This window comes from Mytilus californianus, unplaced genomic scaffold (genome assembly GCF_021869535.1).
Source record: "Mytilus californianus isolate M0D057914Y unplaced genomic scaffold, xbMytCali1.0.p SCAF_1, whole genome shotgun sequence".
In the NCBI taxonomy this organism is placed as follows: domain Eukaryota; kingdom Metazoa; phylum Mollusca; class Bivalvia; order Mytilida; family Mytilidae; genus Mytilus; species Mytilus californianus.
In genome coordinates this window covers 36,631,329-36,651,982 of record NW_026262581.1, presented here as the reverse complement: position 1 = coordinate 36,651,982, position 20,654 = coordinate 36,631,329, and the positions used below count along the sequence as shown (strand labels likewise).

General features: G+C 32.5%; 1 protein-coding gene across 3 annotated transcripts in view; it reads left to right on the top strand.

The window, feature by feature from the left end:
- LOC127701548 (inositol 1,4,5-trisphosphate receptor type 1-like) overlaps positions 1-17,661 on the top strand; it is a 405,533-nt gene extending 387,872 nt beyond the window's left edge. For all 3 annotated transcript variants that reach the window (XM_052205488.1, XM_052205479.1, XM_052205470.1), the window contains 4 exons: positions 895-1,060; positions 2,264-2,424; positions 12,669-12,830; positions 14,433-17,661. In XM_052205488.1, coding sequence (XP_052061448.1) covers positions 895-1,060; positions 2,264-2,424; positions 12,669-12,830; positions 14,433-14,510 — 567 coding nt within the window. In that variant the 3' untranslated portion in view covers positions 14,511-17,661. The remainder of the gene's footprint in view (positions 1-894; positions 1,061-2,263; positions 2,425-12,668; positions 12,831-14,432) is intronic.
- Positions 17,662-20,654: the final 2,993 nt, after the last annotated feature.

The following is a 20,654-nucleotide window of genomic DNA, read 5'->3' as shown; positions in this document are numbered from 1 at the left end:
ACAAAAATTGAATATATGGGGTTCTTTGATATGCTGAATCTAACCATGTATTTAGATTTTTTATTTGTGGGCCCCGCTATCAAATTGGTTCATATTGAGGTCAAAAGGGTCCAAAATTTAACTTTGTTTGATTTCATAAAAAATTGAATTATTGGGGTTCTTTGATATTCCAAATCTAACCGTGTATTTAGATTTTTGATTTTGGGTCCCGTTTTTTAAATTGGTCTACATTAAGGTCCAAAGGGTCCAAAATTAAACTTTGTTTGATTTTAACAAAAATTGAATTCTTGGGGTTCTTTGATATGCTGAATCTAAACATGTGTTTAGATTTTTGATTATGGGCCCAGTTTTCAAGTTTGTCCAAGTTGAGGTCCAAAATTAAACTTTGTTTGATTTCAACAAAAATTGAATATATGGGGTTCTTTGATATGCTGAATCTAACCATGTATTTTGATTTTGGACATTGGACCATAATAGGTAAATTAAAAAAATTCAAGTTCTTAGACCACATTCTTTCTTTGTCAGAAACCTATGCTGTGTCAAATATTTAATCACAATCCAAATTCAGAGCTGTATCAAGCTTGAATGTTGTGTCCATACTTGCCCCATCTGTTCAGGGTTCGACCTCTGCGGTCGTATCAAGCTGCGCCCAGCGAAGCATTTTATTTTTATATAATTCACCTTTATATTTATATTTGGCATTTTGCCAATATAAATAATTTAATTTGCCATTTTTTTTTCAAAATTTATCATTTTATTTAGATTTTTGCCAAAACAAATTATTTTTAATTTACCTGATTTTTTCATATTTGGCATTTTTAAAACATAGCAATAAATTTCTGCAGATTCTTCCTTTTTATCAGTATTCATTCTTGTATGCCTTTATACTTTCAGGAACCTTTCTTTGTGGCCAGGGTGGTGTATGACATGCTGTTCTTTTTCATCATTATTATTATTGTTCTCAATCTCATCTTTGGTGTTATCATCGATACTTTTGCTGATCTGAGAAGTGAAAAACAGAACAAAGAAGAAATATTGAAAAATACTTGTTTTATTTGTGGTAGGTTATATTATAGATATGTAAAATATGATTATTTCTTTTTGTCTGGGTGCAGGCAAAAAAAGTACAAAGGCCAAAACAATCCTAGGTTTTGTTGTATTGTTGGTGTAATCAACATTTTTGTTCAATTAAAAGTTATTTATTGACCTCAATACTTTGTCAAACCTTCATGGAATTTTACTTAAATTGGACAGAAGCTTTATCATGATCATAAGTTGGCAATTGAGCAAACTTTTGATAGTTATTTTTAGCTCACCTGGCCATAAGGATATGTGAGCTATTGATTACTTGGAGTCTTCTTCTCTGAAACCGGTGGCAGAGTGGTCTAAGTAGTTACTACTGTAATCACTAGCCAGTCAACACTGAGGTTGTGAGTTCGAACCCCGCTCATGCGGGTACACTCGACTCCAATCTTAGTTGACTAGGATTGTCAGGTTTCCTATCGAAGGTCGTGGTTTTCTCCGGGCACTCCGGCTTCCTCCACCAATAAAAACTGGCCGCCACGAAATAGCCCAAAAGTGGTGCTTAAAAGTGGCGTTAAAACACCAAAAATTAAAAATCAAATCTTCTCTGAAACTGCTAAACCAAATTTCAACTTGGTTGAATGACCGTTAAATTTTTGTTTATTTTCCCAGTCGGTCAACAAACATGGCCACCATTGCTAAAAATTGAACATACCTGCCAACAAACCAGTTGTAGGAGGGAGACTCCCTCTTTTTCCTTTAAATATTTGATATCCCCCTTTTGACATGTTACCCAAGACAGAGGTCAAAATCTCCCTCTTTGATAAAAATCAGCCTATTTTCAACCCCTTTCATCATTTCAGGGGTTTTGATAGTATTTTCTGTGTTTGATTTTCACTGTATTGCAAAACAATGCTTATTTGCATAGTATTAAGACATCCAAGGTCAAAGAACATTATTTTAACTGATACAAAATTCTAAGAAAGGATTGTCACAAATAATCCCTCCTTAGTGGAGCTTGAAAGAGGGGGATCTCCCACATTATTGCTCCAAAATGTTGGCAGGTATGGTGTGATGCATACATTGTTTACAGAACAGTACCAATGAGAAGATAAAACTTCACATTTTGGTGTGCACCACAGTTGGAAAAAGTTCCAGGAAAAATCCTGCTTTGAACACTTATTACATACAAATCTAGATAATCCATTATAAAAAAATGATATTTTTTTGCTTTTTTCAGGTTTGAACAGAAGTGCTTTTGACAATAAGACTGTGTCATTTGAGGAGCACATAAATGGAGAACATAATATGTGGCATTATCTGAACTTTATTGTTCTTGTCATAGTGAAAAAGAAAACTGAGTTTACTGGGCCAGAAAGTTATGTTTATGAACTAGTCAAGGTGAGCTTCTTGTATGATGGTAAAATGCATCTCAAAGGGGACATTTTCATAACTCATCAATGCAAATGGCATTATTTTGTTTGTTAAAGGCTTGTAGATGCTGACTTTATAATATCCTTCTATAAGCAGTACATTTAAAATTTCTTCTCGTCGTCCGTTGTCGTTAATTTTTACAAAAATCTCCTCTGAAACTACTGGGCCAAATTTATCCAAACTTAGCCACAATCATTAAAGGGGGAATTAGTTTTAAAAATGTGTCAGATGACCCTGCGTGTCAACCAAGATGGCCGACATGGCTAAAAATTGGAGCATAGGGGTAAAATGCAAGTTTTGTCTATTATTTTGAAACCGTTATAAATAGAGAAAATCTGACAGGGCAAAAATGTTCAGAATGTTGAGCTCTATCAATTGTTCATATATGTCAAAACTGTCAGACCACTTCTTATAGTTTTTTTTTATTTTTATACGACCGCAAAAAAATTTTTTGTGGTCGTATATTGGTATGACGTTGGCGTCGTCGTTGTCGTTGTCGTCGTCGTCTGGCGTCGTCCGGCGTCGTCCGAAGACACATTGGTTTTCGCACTCTAACTTTAGTTTAAGTGAATGGATCTCTATGAAATTTTACCACAAGGTTCAATACCACAAAAGGAAGGTTGGGATTGATTTTGGGGGTTATGGTACCAACAGTAAAGGAATTAGGGGCCAAAAAGGGGCCAAAAATAAGCATTTTTGTAACTTCCAGACATAACTTGTGTGTTAGTGTATGGATCTCTCTGACATTGTACCACAAGGTTCCATATCACAAGAGGAATGCTGGGATTGATTTTGGGGGTAATTGCCTCAAAATTTTAGGAATTAGGGGCCAAAAAAGGGGCAAAAAACAAGCATTTTTCTAGTTTCAGGACAATAACTTGTGTGTAAGTGTATGGATCTTTCTGAAATTGTACTACAAGGTTCCATATCACAAAGGGAAAGCTGGGTTTGAGTTTGGGGGTAATTGCCCTAAACGTTTAGGAATTTGGGGCCAAAAAGGGGCCAAAAAACACATTTTTCTAGTTTCCAGACAATAACTTGTGTCCAAGTGTATGGATCGCTCTGAAATTGTACTGCAAGGTACCATACCACAAAGGGAAGGCTGGGATTGAGTTTGGGGGTGATGAATCATAAGAGGGTTCAAAAAATTTGGGGGGGGGATTTTTTTTTTTTTCCTTTTGTTTCTTTTTTTCCTTTTTTTTTTCTTTTAAAATTTTCCATTTTAAGTTGGTTATTTCTGATTTATATTTAAAAGCAAATAATAATGATATGGTAGGAGATACACACCAAACAGGATGTATAAATTATTATATAATAAGTATTGTGCAATAGCAAGAAATTTTCAATTGCACAGTATTGCACAATAGCAAGAAATCTTCAATTGCACAGTATTGCACAATAGCAAGAAATCTTCAATTGCACAGTATTGCGCAATAGCAAGAAATATCCAATAGCACAATATTGCGCAATAGCAAGAAATTGTCAATTGTACAGTATTGTGCAATAGCAAGAAATATTTAATTGCACAGTATTGTGCAAAAGAAGATACTTCTTATAAATTGCTTATTTCTTGACCAATTTCAATGGGGTTTTATTCTTGAATTCTTGGGGTTCTTTAATATACTGAATCTAACCGTGTATTTAGTTTTTGGATTTTGGGCCCCGTTTTTAAATTGGTCCACATTGAGGTTCAAAGGGTCCAAAATTAAACTTTGTTTGATTTCATCAAAAATTGAATTATTGGGGTTCTTTGATATGCCGATTCTAACCGTGTATTTAGATTTTTAATTTTTGGTTCCGTTTTCAAATTGGTCTACATTAAGGTCCAAAGGGTCCAAAATTAAACTTAGTTTGATTTTAACAAAAATTGAATTCTTAGGGTTCTTTGATATGCTGAATCTAAACATGTATTTAGATTTTTGATTATGGGCCCAGTTTTCAAGTTGGTCCAAATCGGGGTCCAAAATTAAACTTTGTTTGATTTCAACAAAAATTGAATATATGGGGTTCTTTGATATGCTGAATCTAACCATGTATTTAGATTTTTGATTTTTGGGCCCCGTTATCAACTTTGTCCACATTGAGGTCAAAAGGGTCCAAAATTAAACTTTGTTTGATTTCATCAAAAATTGAATTCTTGGGGTTCTTTGATATGCTGAATCTAACCATGTATTTAGATTTTGGATATTGGACCATAATAGGTGAATGTCCAATTTAAGATTTTTAAGTTCTTAGACCACATTCATTCTGTGTCAGAAACCTATGCTGTGTCAAATATTTAATCACAATCCAAATGCAAAGCTGTATCAAGCTTGAATGTTGTGTCCATACTTGCCCCAACTGTTCAGGGTTCGACCTCTGCGGTCGTATCAAGCTGCGCCCTGCGGAGCATTTTATTGCCTATTAACTTGAAAACCATAATAGATAGGGAGAAACTTTAGATTTTAAAAATGATCAGCAAAACAAGTTCTACAAATAAGTCCCCCCCGTGGTCGAAATCGACAGTCGACTCCTTATTAGAGTAATTGCCCTTTGATGACGATTTTTACCAATTTTTTGCGTTTTTGCCTTATGTCTTAAAAATTATAATAGATAGATAGAAACTTAAAGTAAATTCAGAAATTATTGCAAGGTTTTTATTAATGCGAATAACGCGACTAGTTGAGTATCGCAATAATAAAAACTTGCATTCTGATATTAAATACATATATCTGTATGTAGCTTTCCAAAATTCGCAATAGTTAAACTCACATTTTTGTTAATTTTTCAAAAATCGCAATAATTTCTGAATTTACAGTAGGCAAAAATGATTAGCAAGGCAACATCTACAATTTAGACTATTTGGAGGAAATCGTCCGACGAATCCTTACTGGAGTTATTGCCCTTTAATGACGATTGTTACCATTTTTTTGCATTTTGCCTTAGATGATAGAAATTATAATAGATAAATAGACACTTTAGATCACAAAAATGATCAGCAAGGCAAGATCTACTAACAAGTCAAATGTTGCTGATATAGTTATTAGACTGTCACTCTTTATAGGAGTGATTGCCCTTAAATGAGGATTTGTTTACCCTCTTTTGTGTTTTGAGCAAAAACGAAAGAAGATAGAGACAAACTAAACAGACCAAATGATCAGCAATCCAAGATCAACAAAACAGAGATATTTGTCATGAATTCTATTCTCATCTACAATGTTGGAGAGAGTCCATTGTTGAATATGCACATAGACCAAGGTGAGCGACACAGGCTCTTTAGAGCCTCTAGTTTTAAAAACTGTTGTAAATAGAGAAAATCTGACAAGAGCAGAAATGTTCAGCTCTACCAATTGTCTACATATGTCAAAACTGTCAGACAACTTCTTATAGGAGTTATTGCCCTTTAATGATAAATTTTACCTTTTTTTTCATTTTTAACCGGATTTTTGAAGGAAAAATCGGTTATTGATTTGGGGATGTACGGCGGGCAGGCAGGCGGCTGCAAGACAGTGTCCGTTCATTAACATGAAAACCCTTGACGATTTTTTTACAAATTTAGATATGTTGTTTCCTGTGACTAAATGAAGGTCAAGTTCAATTTTCACGATTTTAGCTTTTCTCATTGTTGAGTTGTAGCCCTTTTCAGTAGCCAAAAGTGGTACTTATTATGTGATTGAGTTATTTCCCTTTGAACAGAAATGGTTAATTATATATATAAAGTTTGATTGCACTAAGTGTTTTTAGATAAATTTCACCTGTTATCAGATTACATATGGTAAATATCAATTACAGAATTATAATTGGAGTGACAGATTTATTTGAAAATTTTCTGTTTCCTAAGTGTTGATGATTATAAGCTCTGTATGACTGTATAAATATATAGTTAGAAATTTATTGTTCATTATTAGACATTTTGAAGATAATTACAGATAAGTTTTATAGATTTTTAAAAGACATTGTCAGTGATATTGTTTGCCTCAAATACGGCTTTTTCCCCTAGAGAAAATTCCCCAAAAAATGGCATAAAATTCCTCCCAAAAAGTTATACATTTTCCCCAAACAGTGATGGCATCGGTAGTAATGTACGTAAATTTCGTATTCATGTTATTTTTTTTTTATATCATAAGCGCTTTTGAGATCCGGGTTTCTTATTAGAATCATTGCGGTGTTTGTAACACGTGGTTTTCAATGTAATAAGTACCGTCAATTTCTTCGTTTCTTTCCCCTCCCCAAAAAGTTCCTTTCCGGTTGAAAATGTCTCACAATTCAAAATATTACCAGAAAAAAACTGTTTAAAAAAATTCCCAATTTCCCTAATTTTCCCAAAATAAAAGGGTAGAGGTAGTTTTGAAAAAAGACAACAATATCACTGATTGTATTAATGATAAATGACATTTTGGATTTTTATACCCCATGCAACGAGTTGCGGAGGGTATAATGTTTTTGACCCGTCCGTCCGTCTGTCCGTCAGTTCGTCAGTCCGTCAGTCCTGTTTCTTGTCATCGCAACTCCTCTCAAACCACACAACAGAATTTCACAAAACCTTTTTAGATAATAAGGACATACTATGTAGATGTGCATATCGACAGGAAATTATGGTTCAATTTTTGTCGAGCCTGCGACTTTTGTCGCAGAAAGCTCGACATAGGGATAGTGATCCGGCGGCGGCGGCGGCGTTAGCTAACTTCTTAAAAGCTTTATATTTTAGAAGGTGGAAGGTCTGGATGCTTCATACTTTGTATATGGATGCCTCATGTTACGAAGTTTCTGTCAGTCACATGTCCAATGTCCTTGACCTCATTTTCATGGTTCAGTGACTACTTGAAAAAAAAGTTCAGATTTTTTGTAATGTTAGATTCTCTCTTATTATAAGTAATAGGATAACTATATTTGGTATGTGCGTACCTTGCAAGGTCCTCATGCCCGTCAGACAGTTTTCACTTGACCTCGACCTCATTTCATGGATCAGTGAACAAGGTTAAGTTTTGGTGGTCAAGTCCATATCTCAGATACTATAAGCAATAGGTCTAGTATATTTGGTGTATGGAAGGACTGTAAGGTGTACATGTCCAACTGGCAGGTGTCATCTGACCTTGACTTCATTTTCATGGTTCAGTGGTTATAGTTAAGTTTTTGTGTTTTGGTCTGTTTTTCTTATACTGTATGCCATAGGTCTACTATATTTGGTGTATGGAATGATTGTAAGGTGTACATGTCTAGCGGGCAGGTGTCATTTGACCTTGACCTCATTTTCATGGTTCAGTGGTCAAAGTTAAGTTTTTGAGTTTTGGTCTTTTTTTCTAATACTATGTGCAATAGTTCAACTATATTTGGTATGTGTGTACCTTGCAAGGTCCTCATGCCCGTCAGACAGTTTTCACTTGACCTCGACCTCATTTAATGGATCAGTGAACAAGGTTAAGTTTTGGTGGTCAAGTCCATATCTCAGATACTATAAGCAATAGGTCTAGTATATTCGGTGTATGGAAGGACTGTAAGGTGTACATGTCCAACTGGCAGGTGTCATCTGACCTTGACCTCATTTTCATGGTTCAGTGGTTATAGTTAAGTTTTTGTGTTTTGGTCTGTTTTTCTTATACTGTATGCCATAGGTCTACTATATTTGGTGTATGGAATGATTGTAAGGTGTACATGTCTAGCGGGCAGGTGTCATCTGACCTTGACCTCATTTTCATGGTTCAGTGGTCAAAGTTAAGTTTTTGAGTTTTGGTCTTTTTTTCTAATACTATGTGCAATAGTTCAACTATATTTGGTATGTGCGTACCTTGCAAGGTCCTCATGCCCGTCAGACAGTTTTCACTTGACCTCGACCTCATTTCATGGATCAATGAACAAGGTTAAGTTTTGGTGGTCAAGTCCATATCTCAGATACTATAAGCAATAGGTCTAGTATATTTGGTGTATGGAAGGACTGTAAGGTGTACATGTCCAACTGGCAGGTGTTATCTGACCTTGACCTCATTTTCATGGTTCAGTGGTTATAGTTAAGTTTTTGTGTTTTGGTCTGTTTTTCTTATACTATATGCAATAGTTCAACTATATTTGGTGTATGGAAATATTTTATGATCTATTTGGCAGTCACGCAGGTTTTATTTGACCTTGACCTCATTTTCAAGGTTCATTGCTCAGTGTTAAGTTTTTGTGTTTTGGTCTGTTTTTCTTAAACTATAAGCAATAGGTCAACTCTATTTGTTGTATGGAAGAATTGTTAGCTGTACATGCCTGCCTAGCATGGTTCATCTGACCTTGACCTCATTTTCATGGTTCATTGGTCAATGTTTAGTTTACTTGGTTAATGTTAAGTTTATGTGACAGTTGTAATAAAGCTTTATATTTAGGACTATCAACATAATATCAATGATTAGTAAAGAAGGTGAGACATTTCAGCGTGTGCACTCTTGTTTTTCTAGGAGTTACGCCCCTTTGAACTTATTTGCTTCAATGTACTACTGCAACAGTTTGTCATCGCAACTCCTCTGATACCACACAACAGAATTTTTTGAAACCTTTTTAGATAATAAGGACATACTATGTAGATGCGCATATCGACAGGATATTATGGTTCAATTTTTTTTCTAGGAGTTACGCCCCTTTGAACTTATTTGCTTCAATGTACTACTGCAACAGTTTGTCATCCAAACTCCTCTGATACCACATAACAGAATTTCATGAAACCTTTTTAGATAATAAGGACATACTATGTAGATGTGCATATCGACAGGAAATTACGGTTCAATTTTTTTTCTAGGAGTTACGCCCCTTTGAACTTATTTGCTTCAATGTACTACTGCAACAGTTTGTCATCGCAACTCCTCTGATACCACACAACAGAATTTCATGAAACCTTTTTAGATAATAAGGACATACTATGTAGATGTGCATATTGACAGGAAATTATGATTCAATTTTTTTTTCTCATACAATTTTTTTTTCTTACACCTATTTTATTTCTCCAATGACAATGTGGGGGCGTGGGGTATGTGAGCGCGCTCACTAAGGTTCTTTAATTTTTCTTTTCTTTGGTAAATTGTTTGAAGAATTTTGTGGTAGGTTTGTTTGTTATTCTGTATAAACTAATTTTCTGAATGCTATATATTTTTTTTTTTTGATGAAGTGAACTCCTTTAAAAACTAAGCTTATATTGTCTATTAATATACATATATTTAGATTTCTGATTTTGGGCCCAGTTTTCAAGTTGGTCCAAATCTAAAATTAAACTGTGTTTGATTTCAACATAAATTGAATATATATAGAGTTCTTTGAAATGCTGAATCTAAACCTGGATTTATTTTCATTATTAATTAGATAATACCACATTGAGGTCCAAAGGGTCCTAAATTAAACTTTTTAATCTCATCAAAAATTGAATTCTTGGGGTTCTTTGATATGCTGATTCTAACAATGTTTTAGTGGTTAAATCATATCTAATTTTAGAGAACTATTTTTGTTGTTAAGTCATCACTGGTTCATGGAAATAAGTTTGAGTTATTTCCCTTTGAACAGAAATGGTATATGGATTTTAGTCTATCAATGATTGTCTCTGTTCAATTGATTTTAGTCATTAGTTGTCAAAAATTTCTTTATAACTATTTTTTTTAAGTCATGTGTGTTATGAATGTAGATGTCACAGTCGTTGTGTGGTATTTTATTTTTGTTGTGTGTGTTAATGTTTAATTTTTACTTGATCCTGTTTGGGGGTTCAGATTTGCAAATATCATTTTCATTATTAATAAGATAATAATCTATTTTAAATATTCAATCACAATCCAAATTCAGAGCTGTTTTAAGCTTAAATGTTGTGTCCATACTTGCTCAACTATTCAGGGTTCGACCTCTGCAGGAAAATCCGGTTTGCTGTCACTCTGACAGCCTCTTGTTGCCTATTACCTTGAAAATTATAATAGATAGAATAAACCTTTAAATGCAAAAATGATCAGCAAGTCAATTTCTACTTTAAAGTCAAATTTTGCTGATATAGTGTTACAACCAGAAATCACCTTTAAATTGTAGCCAACAACAGACACAAATCAATAATAAAATTTAATAAGATTTATTATACACAAGTTTACAAGAAGTATTACACAAATAGAAATGTCAACTCAACTGTCAAAATATAAGTCCGATCCTTTGTCTTTTCTTTATCTGGAATCCTTCTCATAACTGTACGGAAATCCAAACAGAATATTACGTCCAGTAAATCACAATCTAGTATGATGTTGTTCGTAAATAAAAGTGTCAATTCAACAACTCCAGAGAACTTCTGAGAATCCAATGTCTGTGTCTGTAATTTCGGTATCTGTATATATAGTTGTCACTGAAACTTCTAGATCACTGTAGAAAGGAAACTCCTAGAAAACTATTGAACGGAAACTTCTAGAACAATTTAGAAGTTTAAATTATGCATCTTTTATTATGATCATTCTGGAATCGTTATGTACCGTAAGTCAAATAGAAAGTTCTATAATCATTCCATCAGTCTCTATGATTGTTACAGTGGTTTCTAAACTGCACAGTTACAACATTATTTGGTAAAAAACTATAAATATTATGTAAACATATTATAAGGCCACACAAAACAAATTAGGCCAACTAAATAAACAGGATAGTTACAATATCATAACAATAGTTAGTAGACTGTCACTCTTTATAGGAGAGATTGCCCTTAAATGAGGATTTTTTTTACCCTCTTTTGTGTTTTGAGCAAAAAACTAAAGAAGATAGAGAGAAACTAAACAGACTAAATGATCAGCAATACAAGATCAACAAAACAGAGATTTTTGTCATGAATTCTATTCTCGTCTACAATTTTGGAGAGTGTCCTTTTTATATGCCCGTTTACGTGACATATTATGGTATACCTTTCTCCGTCCATCTGTTGGACAATAACTCAAAAACGCTTCGACCAATTCGCATGACACTTTGGTGAATTGTTTATATCTATTGACGTGAGCTTCCTTTCGATTTTTATGAATTTTAGATTTTACGTTTCCGAGTTATGGGGTTTTATTCATAAAAAAGGGTTGATTTTCCAGTTTTGGGACAAAAATCAAAAGTGCTTTCAGCAGTTTTCATGAAACTTTGGTGACTGGTTTATATCTATTAAAATAACCTCCCTTTAGTTTTTTATAAATTTCTGATATGACATTGAGGAATTATGGAACTTTATTCTTGAAAAAGCGACGGGGGTATCATGCGCTTATGGCCCAGCTCTTTATTTGAATATGCACATAGACCATGGTGAGCGACACAGGCTCTAAAGAGCCTGTGGTTTATCTCACCTGACCCAAAGAAGTGAGCTATGCTCATCGCTTGCCGTCTGTACTCCACTGTTGTCAATTGTCCATTAACTTTTTTAAAAATCTTCTCCTCTGAAACTTCTGAGCCAATTGGAACCAATCTTTATCAGGTTATTTCTGCATTATTTTAAAAACTATAATGGAATGAGAGAAACATTGAATAGCAAAAATTATCAGCAAGACAAGATCTTCAAATAAGTCAATATTGCTGAAATTGTTAATCCTTTTTTTAAATAACTATTGCCCTTAAATGACAGTTTTTACCAATAGTTTTTGCCTATTATCTTGAAAACTATAATACATAGATAGAAATTTAAGTAGCAAAATGATCAGGTCAACAGATTTTACAAAGAGGTAACTGTTTTTCTGGATCGATGTTTACTCAGGTATTAAATTACTGTTCAATATTACAAAACATACATACATTTTCCAAAGGAGAAATACAGTATAAACAACAGACAATCAAATATAAGTACAGCATTAAAACAAATTATAAATTAACCACTAATATATTTACAATCCAAGAATCAAGAATTGATACACTAATCAAACATAGAACAAATGACAGTTAAACATATTCAGGACTATTTCTGAGGACTTTGTATAAAAACAGAGTTAAGTAGAACTGTTGTGAGAATCAGGTAAATTATTGGCACTTTTAGCTTACTTTAATGCCATTGAAAATATCTATAAAACTTGCTCTATATCTTGCAAAATTCAAATGTAACCATATGTTCCTATCTGGTACTGACCAAATATTCAGTTATTCAACGGGTAAATGCTTGTTATCCCTTGTAAGGTTGAACTATAGAAAATATTTAGAAAAACCACTGAGAATTAATTTTTGTTTTTTATATCAGTGTGGGGATTCTCTTTTTTATCATTATATTCTGTCTACATGCAATTTAATTTCAGGATAAGAATTTGGATTGGTTTCCAAGAATGAGAGCAATGTCTTTACAGGCTGAAGATAGTGAAGGAGAGCAGAATGAAATCCGTAATCTCCATGCCACACTGGATAGTACCAACAGACTTGTTAAAAATCTCACTAAACAGCTTACAGAACTTAGGGAACAGGTAAACTAGAAAACTGGAAACTTTAAATTGGAATTTTGTTTTTAAGAGTCCTTTGTAATCATGATGAGATATAGTTGTCACTTTCTGTCTTTCTGTGGAATCATATCAAAAACTTCTTTTGCATAATGCAAGTGTTGTTGAACTCTAAATTTAGTCTTCAGGTTGCTTATCTCAAGGATATATACACTATAATTAAAGAAATTTCTTGGTATTCCTAAACGGAAGATTTTATACACACAGAAGAAGAAGTATACTTAACAACAAAATTATTTTCATTTACCTGTGTATAATATGACACAGGTTTCTTCAAAAGTGATGATTTTCTAAAAATTGTTTGAAATTTCACAGTGATATCATACTTTAACTCTGTTTAAACCTGTTTATTTACTTTTGACTTTAATTATTTATCCCTTTTAATTTTTTATTAACTGTGTATTTGCATTCAGGTGTCACAGGTCAAATTTATTCGTTCATAGTATGTTAATTTACGTTTTTTGATTGAGTTAAGCCTTCCAATTGATATTTTATAGTGTTTTTTTTTATGTTGTGATGTTATACTATTGTTTCAGAAAAGGGAGAAGGTTTGGTACCATTAAAACGTTTAATCCCGCTGCAAATGTTTGCACCTGTCCTAAGTCAGGAATCTGATTACAGTAGTTGTCGTCTGTTTATGTAGTTCATACGTGTTTCTCGTTTCTCGTTTTTATATAGATTAGACCGTTGGTTTTTCTGTTTGAATGGTTTTACACTAGTAATTTTTTGGGGCCCTTTATAGCTTGCTGTTCGGTGTGAGCCAATGCTCTGTGTTGAAGGCCGTACCTTGACCTATTATGGTTTACTTTTATGAATTGTAACTTGGATGGAGAGTTGTCTCATTGGCACTCTTACCACATCTTCCTATATCTATATCTCTTTTTATTAGTCCCCTGCTGGGGAATCCAATTTGAACTTTAGCTTTTGCATTTAGTCTGTAAATAAATTTATCCAGTAAGTTTAAACTTTCCAAATTTTTTTCTGTAATGTTTCAATCTTTTGATTAGATATTTGGCATAAGAAGATACAGATACAGTTTGAATTTTGTTCCGGTTGAGTAATTTTGGTAGAATTTGGCTCTTGGACATTGAAAATTGCTTGTTAACATCAATTTTTCTCTTTTGCTTGAATCTGTTGATTAGATATTTGGAAAATAGTCCTATCGTAAGAAGTGACAGATCAAATACATGAGCTTTGTTTCTGTTGTGCAATATTTCAGGAGTTGTGGTCCTTTAATATAGAAAATATCCCTAAAAATATCAGTTTTCCACACTTTTTCCAGTAGTGCCTGAATAATTTAATGTGTATTATATATTTACATATTCTGAAGCAGATTTTTTCTTTGAGTTAATAAAAAAAGTCAATAGGGTTTCATAAGAAAAGCAGAACCTGTTATGTACTGGAATCATTTATATTTCTGTCATTTTTTTTTTTATATTTTTATTGATTTTGTATTTACATTTGACTTTTTTTTTAAAGATACAACTGTTTTATAGATTGCTGTTTAATACATCTCATTTTATATATTTTTTATATTTCAAGTAACAGTCAAATTGATTTATGTTTCAGATGACAGAACAAAGAAAGCAAAAACAAAGAAAAGGTTTCCTTCATTCAGCAACAGTTCCAAATGTCATGACTATGTGATGTTAAATCATTAAATGGAAAAACAATAGCATTATGCAGCAATAGAGGTCTGAACATATTGAAATAACAAATATTTGTTTGTCCGTTTTAGATTTATTTCTCATCAAAATTTAGCAATATCATGTTTATGTCATATATGATTGTAAAGTTAAAACATATATTGTCATTACAAAAAGTTGTTTAAATGAACTTTAATTTTTCATTCAGAAAACTTTTGGTTTTAGATGAAGTATTATTGTATAGCAACAGCATATTTTATGTTGCCAATAAACAAACGTGCAATAATATGTCATATTGCATTAGTGCTAAAAATCTTCAAATTAGTGATGTCATCAGTATCAAAAATTTGTTATAAACAGTTTTTCCAAGCTTTGCTATACAATAAAAGGGTTATTGCATGAATATTAGTGAATATTTTTCCTCAGAATATATATTGCTATTTCGTGCAATAAGAAAATATACTTGGGACAATGTTCACCAATATTCATGAAATAACCCTATAGTATTATTTATTGTGTATGCACAGTTGCTTTAGTAGTCTCTGGTTTTAATTAGTACAATTAAAGATATTTTACCTGTCTGTGATTGTTAAGTATGTTGTTGTTTTTGTTTAATAATGAGGAGAAACTTTAATCTTAAAAGTGTTATCTAAGAAGCATAATAGCTTCCCTGTATTCTCTAAGATCTGTCTATTAGTCCACACTTCATTACTCTTTAAAAGGTCCAGACAGGGAGGAAATTCATGTACACAAATGTTCAGTGTTGATCAGGAATGGTGTGCAAATAATGTAAACAATAGACCAGAATATAAATCATCATTTTGATGAAGATACAAAATAAAACAGTATCATTGTTATATTTAGCTATTTTAAAAGTTAATTTTTCATCAAATTTAATATTTCCTGCTATATATGCTAAAGCCAAATAATTTTTTGTCAACAAATGAGGATATTTGTATATACCAGTTTTAAATAAATCAGCCAAGACTCACAGTTCAAACACCATAAGAAGTCAGTCAGATTTAATTTTTGTTGAGCCTGCGAAATATGGAAATATTTTACGATGTACATGTCAGTCTGGCAGGTTTTATTTGGCATTGACCCCATTTTCACGGTTCATTGCTCAGTGTAAAGTTTTTGTTTTGGTCTTTTTTTCTATAACTATAAGAAATAGGTCATCTATATTTGGTGTATGGAATGATTGTAATGATATGTCTGTTTGGCAGGTATCATCTGATCTTGACCTCATTTTCATGGTTCATTGGTCAATGTTAAGTTTCATGGTTAAGTTTGTTTCTTAGATACTATAAGCAATATGTCAACTAAATTTAATGCATATATTGATTGTAAGGTGTACATGTCTTTCTGCGATGGTTCATCTGAACTTTACCTCATTTTCATGGTTCATTGGTCAGTGTTATGTTTTCCTGGTTAAGTTCAGTTCTAAGAAACTATAAACAGTAGGTCAACTATATTTGGTGTAAGGTGTACATGTATTTTTGGTTTTGGTTTATCTGACCTTGATGGCTTGACCTCATTTTCTTGGATCATGATAAGTTTATGTGATACTTGTAGTAAAGCTTTATATTTAGGACTATCAATATAAAATCAATGTTCAGTAAAGCAGGCGAGACATTTCAGCGTGTGCACTCTTGTTCAATCTTAAGATGTATTTCTAATTGTTGTTTCCCACCTTTTGCTGTTATTTGTACTACCATGTTAAATCATATTTGTAATATTAATTGTGAATAGAAAAGTTATTGTTTTATATTAGGAGTTAATATATATATCATGGTGCTTTAATCACTATTTTTATAATACATATTTATACATGCAAATATATTTGTTCAAACAATTTTGACAATAAAGAACAATAACAAGGATATAAATTTAGAAGTCTTATTGACTTATGATACATATACATGTATATTGATAATTGTAATATTTTATTACCCATTAAAACTCTATATATAAAAATAATAATATAATATAAGCAAAAACATTATGTTGATCTATTATTAAATATGACTAAATAAATAAAATATTTCTTGTATTTAATTCAAAAGTTTCATTAAGCTAAGTTAAAAATGTAATGTACTTGTTAAACAAGATTTCAATAATACGATGAAACCTGTTTAAATGGAACTCCAGCAAGAGGACATGCAATGGAGATTTTTGAGTTATTTGATATTTGTTAACATAATTAATGTCTAATCAAAATGAAATCCTCAGTTTTTATCCCGTCTATGATAGAAGTTGGCCATTATGTTTCTGGTCTGTGAGTACATTCATATGTTCTTCCATCCAACTGTCCATATCAGGTTAAAGTTTTGGTTAAGGATAGTTTGTGGTCACATCAACTTGAAACTTAGCACTGTTTAATATCTATGACTCAGATTTCATAGTTCACTAAACATTGAAATGTGATATGTTCATAACTACTATGTGGGTGTTTAATGTCCTGGACTACGCATGAGGGTCCCGCACAGCCGGATAAGCATTCATCAATAAGTGAACTGTTTAATATATATGCCAAATGTTGAATTTCATGGTTCACTGAACTTGTAAATGTGATAGTACAAGCGGGAAATGGTGTCCTATGGACACATGTTCTTGTTTTAGATAGGCTTCACTGTATTAAATCATCAATTTAAAAAAATTTAAAAAGAGAACTTCCACTTCAACTATTTGTTGGTACTTTTTGCCATTGTTTATTTGTTAGAAATTTTTATACTGTTTGATTTGTAAGGTGCTAACATCTACCTTTATCAAGGAATTGGGCCAAAACATTTTGTTAATACACAATTTGATGACCTTGCTCATAATAGACTGAAAGTTTGCCCAATGATACAGCATTATGGTGTTATTTAATGATTTTGCCAAAAAATCCTTTTCATCAGAAAGTAGAATTCAGTTGCTTTAATTGCAATAGGTTTGTTATGCTTGGAACTTCCAATGTTCTCTTTTCCAATATGTATGTAGGGCTATAAATTTCCTTTTTTTGAGAATTATATATATATATTATATTTATAATAAAGTGATAAAATCCTTCTGTCCACTTTGAATGATTGTTAAATGATATATATGTTGATCCTTCCAGCATTTTATATGTTTGTAATGTGTATACTTGTCAATAAAGTCTGAATAGTTTATTATTTTGTATTATATCTAGAGTACATGTATAGCCTGGGTCCCGGTAAAGTGAGAAACGGAACAGAAACGAAACGGAGTGAAACGAAACAAAACAAAACACAGCGAAACGAAACGAAACACGACGAATCAAAACGAAACATGTAAATTGAGAAACGAAACACGACGAAACGAAACAAAATCTGTATTTTGAGGAACAACCTATAGAAAATCTTCCTGACATAGCCGAAGATCAATGTGGGTTTAGAGGGCCCTTTTGATTGAAATCATATAATCGTTTGCTTAAAAATCGTCAACAAAAAAACCAGTGGTGTGTTTATCTTTGTGGACAATTATATATGCCTCCCCCTTTCCTTAAACTCTGGATCTGTCTCTGGTTTATTTTTTACACAAGATCTCTAAATTTAATCCAAAGAGAACGTGTGATTAACGGTTCATTCGAACACACATTACACACTGGGATTAACTTCACTGATTGCCGCACTAGAAAGAACGCATTACATACCAGTTCTATTGTGCTTTGTATTTGTTTATGCTTTATAGTCCCACACATTATTATCGTTTATATATATTACATTGTATGTGCAATAATCTGCAATAGGTTTTTATCATTTATTGTTTATAAATGAGTTTGTGCCAAGAAAGGTATTATTATTTCATGAATGAAACACTTACATGTACGTATTCCAAGTGAAATAACCATAGCCAAAATATGTAAATGGTACGGACACTTTGCCATACATAACTTTAGGTGGTAAGATCCAAATGATCAAGTTGGATGCATTCACCCTATAGTGGCTACAACATTGTCAAGTCCGACCTGGGACGTCAAAGGGGGGATTGACCACGTTGCGACCTGACGTCTCTTTTGAAAGTACATGTGACCTTCAAAATGTTTAAACCGAGAATCAAATCAGTTTAGAACTGAATAGTTTGCTTAAAAGTGACCGAAGCAATTTTTAATCGTGACCGTGTGATCTAAAGTGGGTACTGGAGCACACTTTTCTCCTTTTATTCATACAATATTGTATGTTCGACTCGTCATGTTCTACTTTCTTTTTTAAACTTACTGTACCGAATATTGTGTTTTGTTATTCGCCATTTATCTTGACAGACGCGTGTTACTAGGTATAGTATCTACCACATTTTCAAAAGATAAGCTACGAAGTACATACGGCATCTCCATACATGCAGTTGAAGTCGATGGTACCTGTTGCAAGTAGTTGAAAAAGGTTAATATGAATTGAACTTGTAACGAGATTATGTCTTGCCTGATTTGCTACAAAATGAAAGAATGTCATCATGGTCATGGACTGCCATATTAAAAAAATCTTTGAAACTTAAAAAAAAAGGAGAAACGAATACAAACTAGAATATGTTATAGTTATTGATCAAGCAAGTCGGTATATATATCATTTAATCTGCACGGCTCGGGTGACCCTAACTAACCCGAACGAGCAGATTAAATGATATATACCGATTTGATTGGTCAATACTGTTTTAACACATGATGCCATTAATCTATGTGAACATTTTGGAAATATGCGGACGATATTCCGCAATCCACGGCTCCTAGGAAAGTTTCTTGTAGGGGAAAGAAAGGCGGAAATACGCTTTTATGTAGTTAAAATTGGATAACTTCTTCTTCGTATTTCCTTCCAATTAGGAACACCAAGTAGAAACGGAGTTGTTTTCACTTGTATTATTTAAGATTATTTTTACAGTACTATATACATCGGATAGTTTTAAAATGTAAAAATTTGTTGAACAACTTCTATTAACTTTTTTCATATTTAGGTTTTCTTCCTAAAAAATTGTTACATTATTTTGAGAATTGCGATTTAGTGATAGCTTTTTTTTATCGTTTCTGTTAAATTTATTCTTAATTTGTATATAAGTTATAGTGACGAATTAGAAATGGACGTATTGTGTAGACACCTATCTATTGTTGAAATTATACTATATGTTGCCTTCTCAGATGTCCTTAGTTTGTTCTTGTCGTTTGGTTGCTGTCTTATTGACGTAAAACCTACATTCATACAGTTTTAGTTACGTTGAGTGTACTTTTAAATCGGTGCATGAAAAATCATAACTTAACTGGTTATTGTGTATAGATTATTAAATTAATTATCTTTCTTTCCCTCAATAATGCTAGGAAGATGAACCAACGAGAGATGTACACAGGCACTTAATTGTTTCTATCCATATATATGGAACGCCAACACTGTCTTATTATGACATTTCTCATTATATGATGTTCATTTGCCATTATATGATGTCATTTTACCCTTATATGATGTGCAAATGACATTATATGATGTGCACTTATCATTATATGATGTACACTTGTCATTATGTGATGTGAACTTGTCCTTATATGATGTACACTTGTCATTATATGATGTGAAGTTGTCCTTATATGCTGTCCAAACACATTTATATGAGGTGCAAACATCTTTATATCATGTCCACAATTCATTAAATGATGTGCTTTTTCCATTATGTTATGTAGTTGAGTCCTTATATTATGTGATGCTTTCCTTATACGATGTAGAAACGGCATTATGTGATGTACAATCACCTTTAAACGATATGCAATCACCTTTATATGATGACAATTTGACATTATCTGATATAATCGATTGGTCTAAAATAATAAACATACGGAGTCTGCAATAATGAACATACGGTTAAAATTATTAAATTTAAGAAATAATTCTTTTATTTCATGCTCTATGCTCATTTTAACAAGGGCGGGCATTATATTTGTCAATTTCTGTACACCATAAAAAAAATAATCTATAAGAAGTTAATACACGAATTTCTAGTATGTACATTTTATTTAATGTAAATTTTGCCTTGCTGATTATTTTAGCTGTTCGAGTTTCTCTTTATATATTCTCAAGATAGACACAAAAGAATGGGAAAAAATCGGACTTTGATAGGGTAATGGCTTATATAAGGGACCAGTCATTTGTAACCCCAAAAAGAAGGA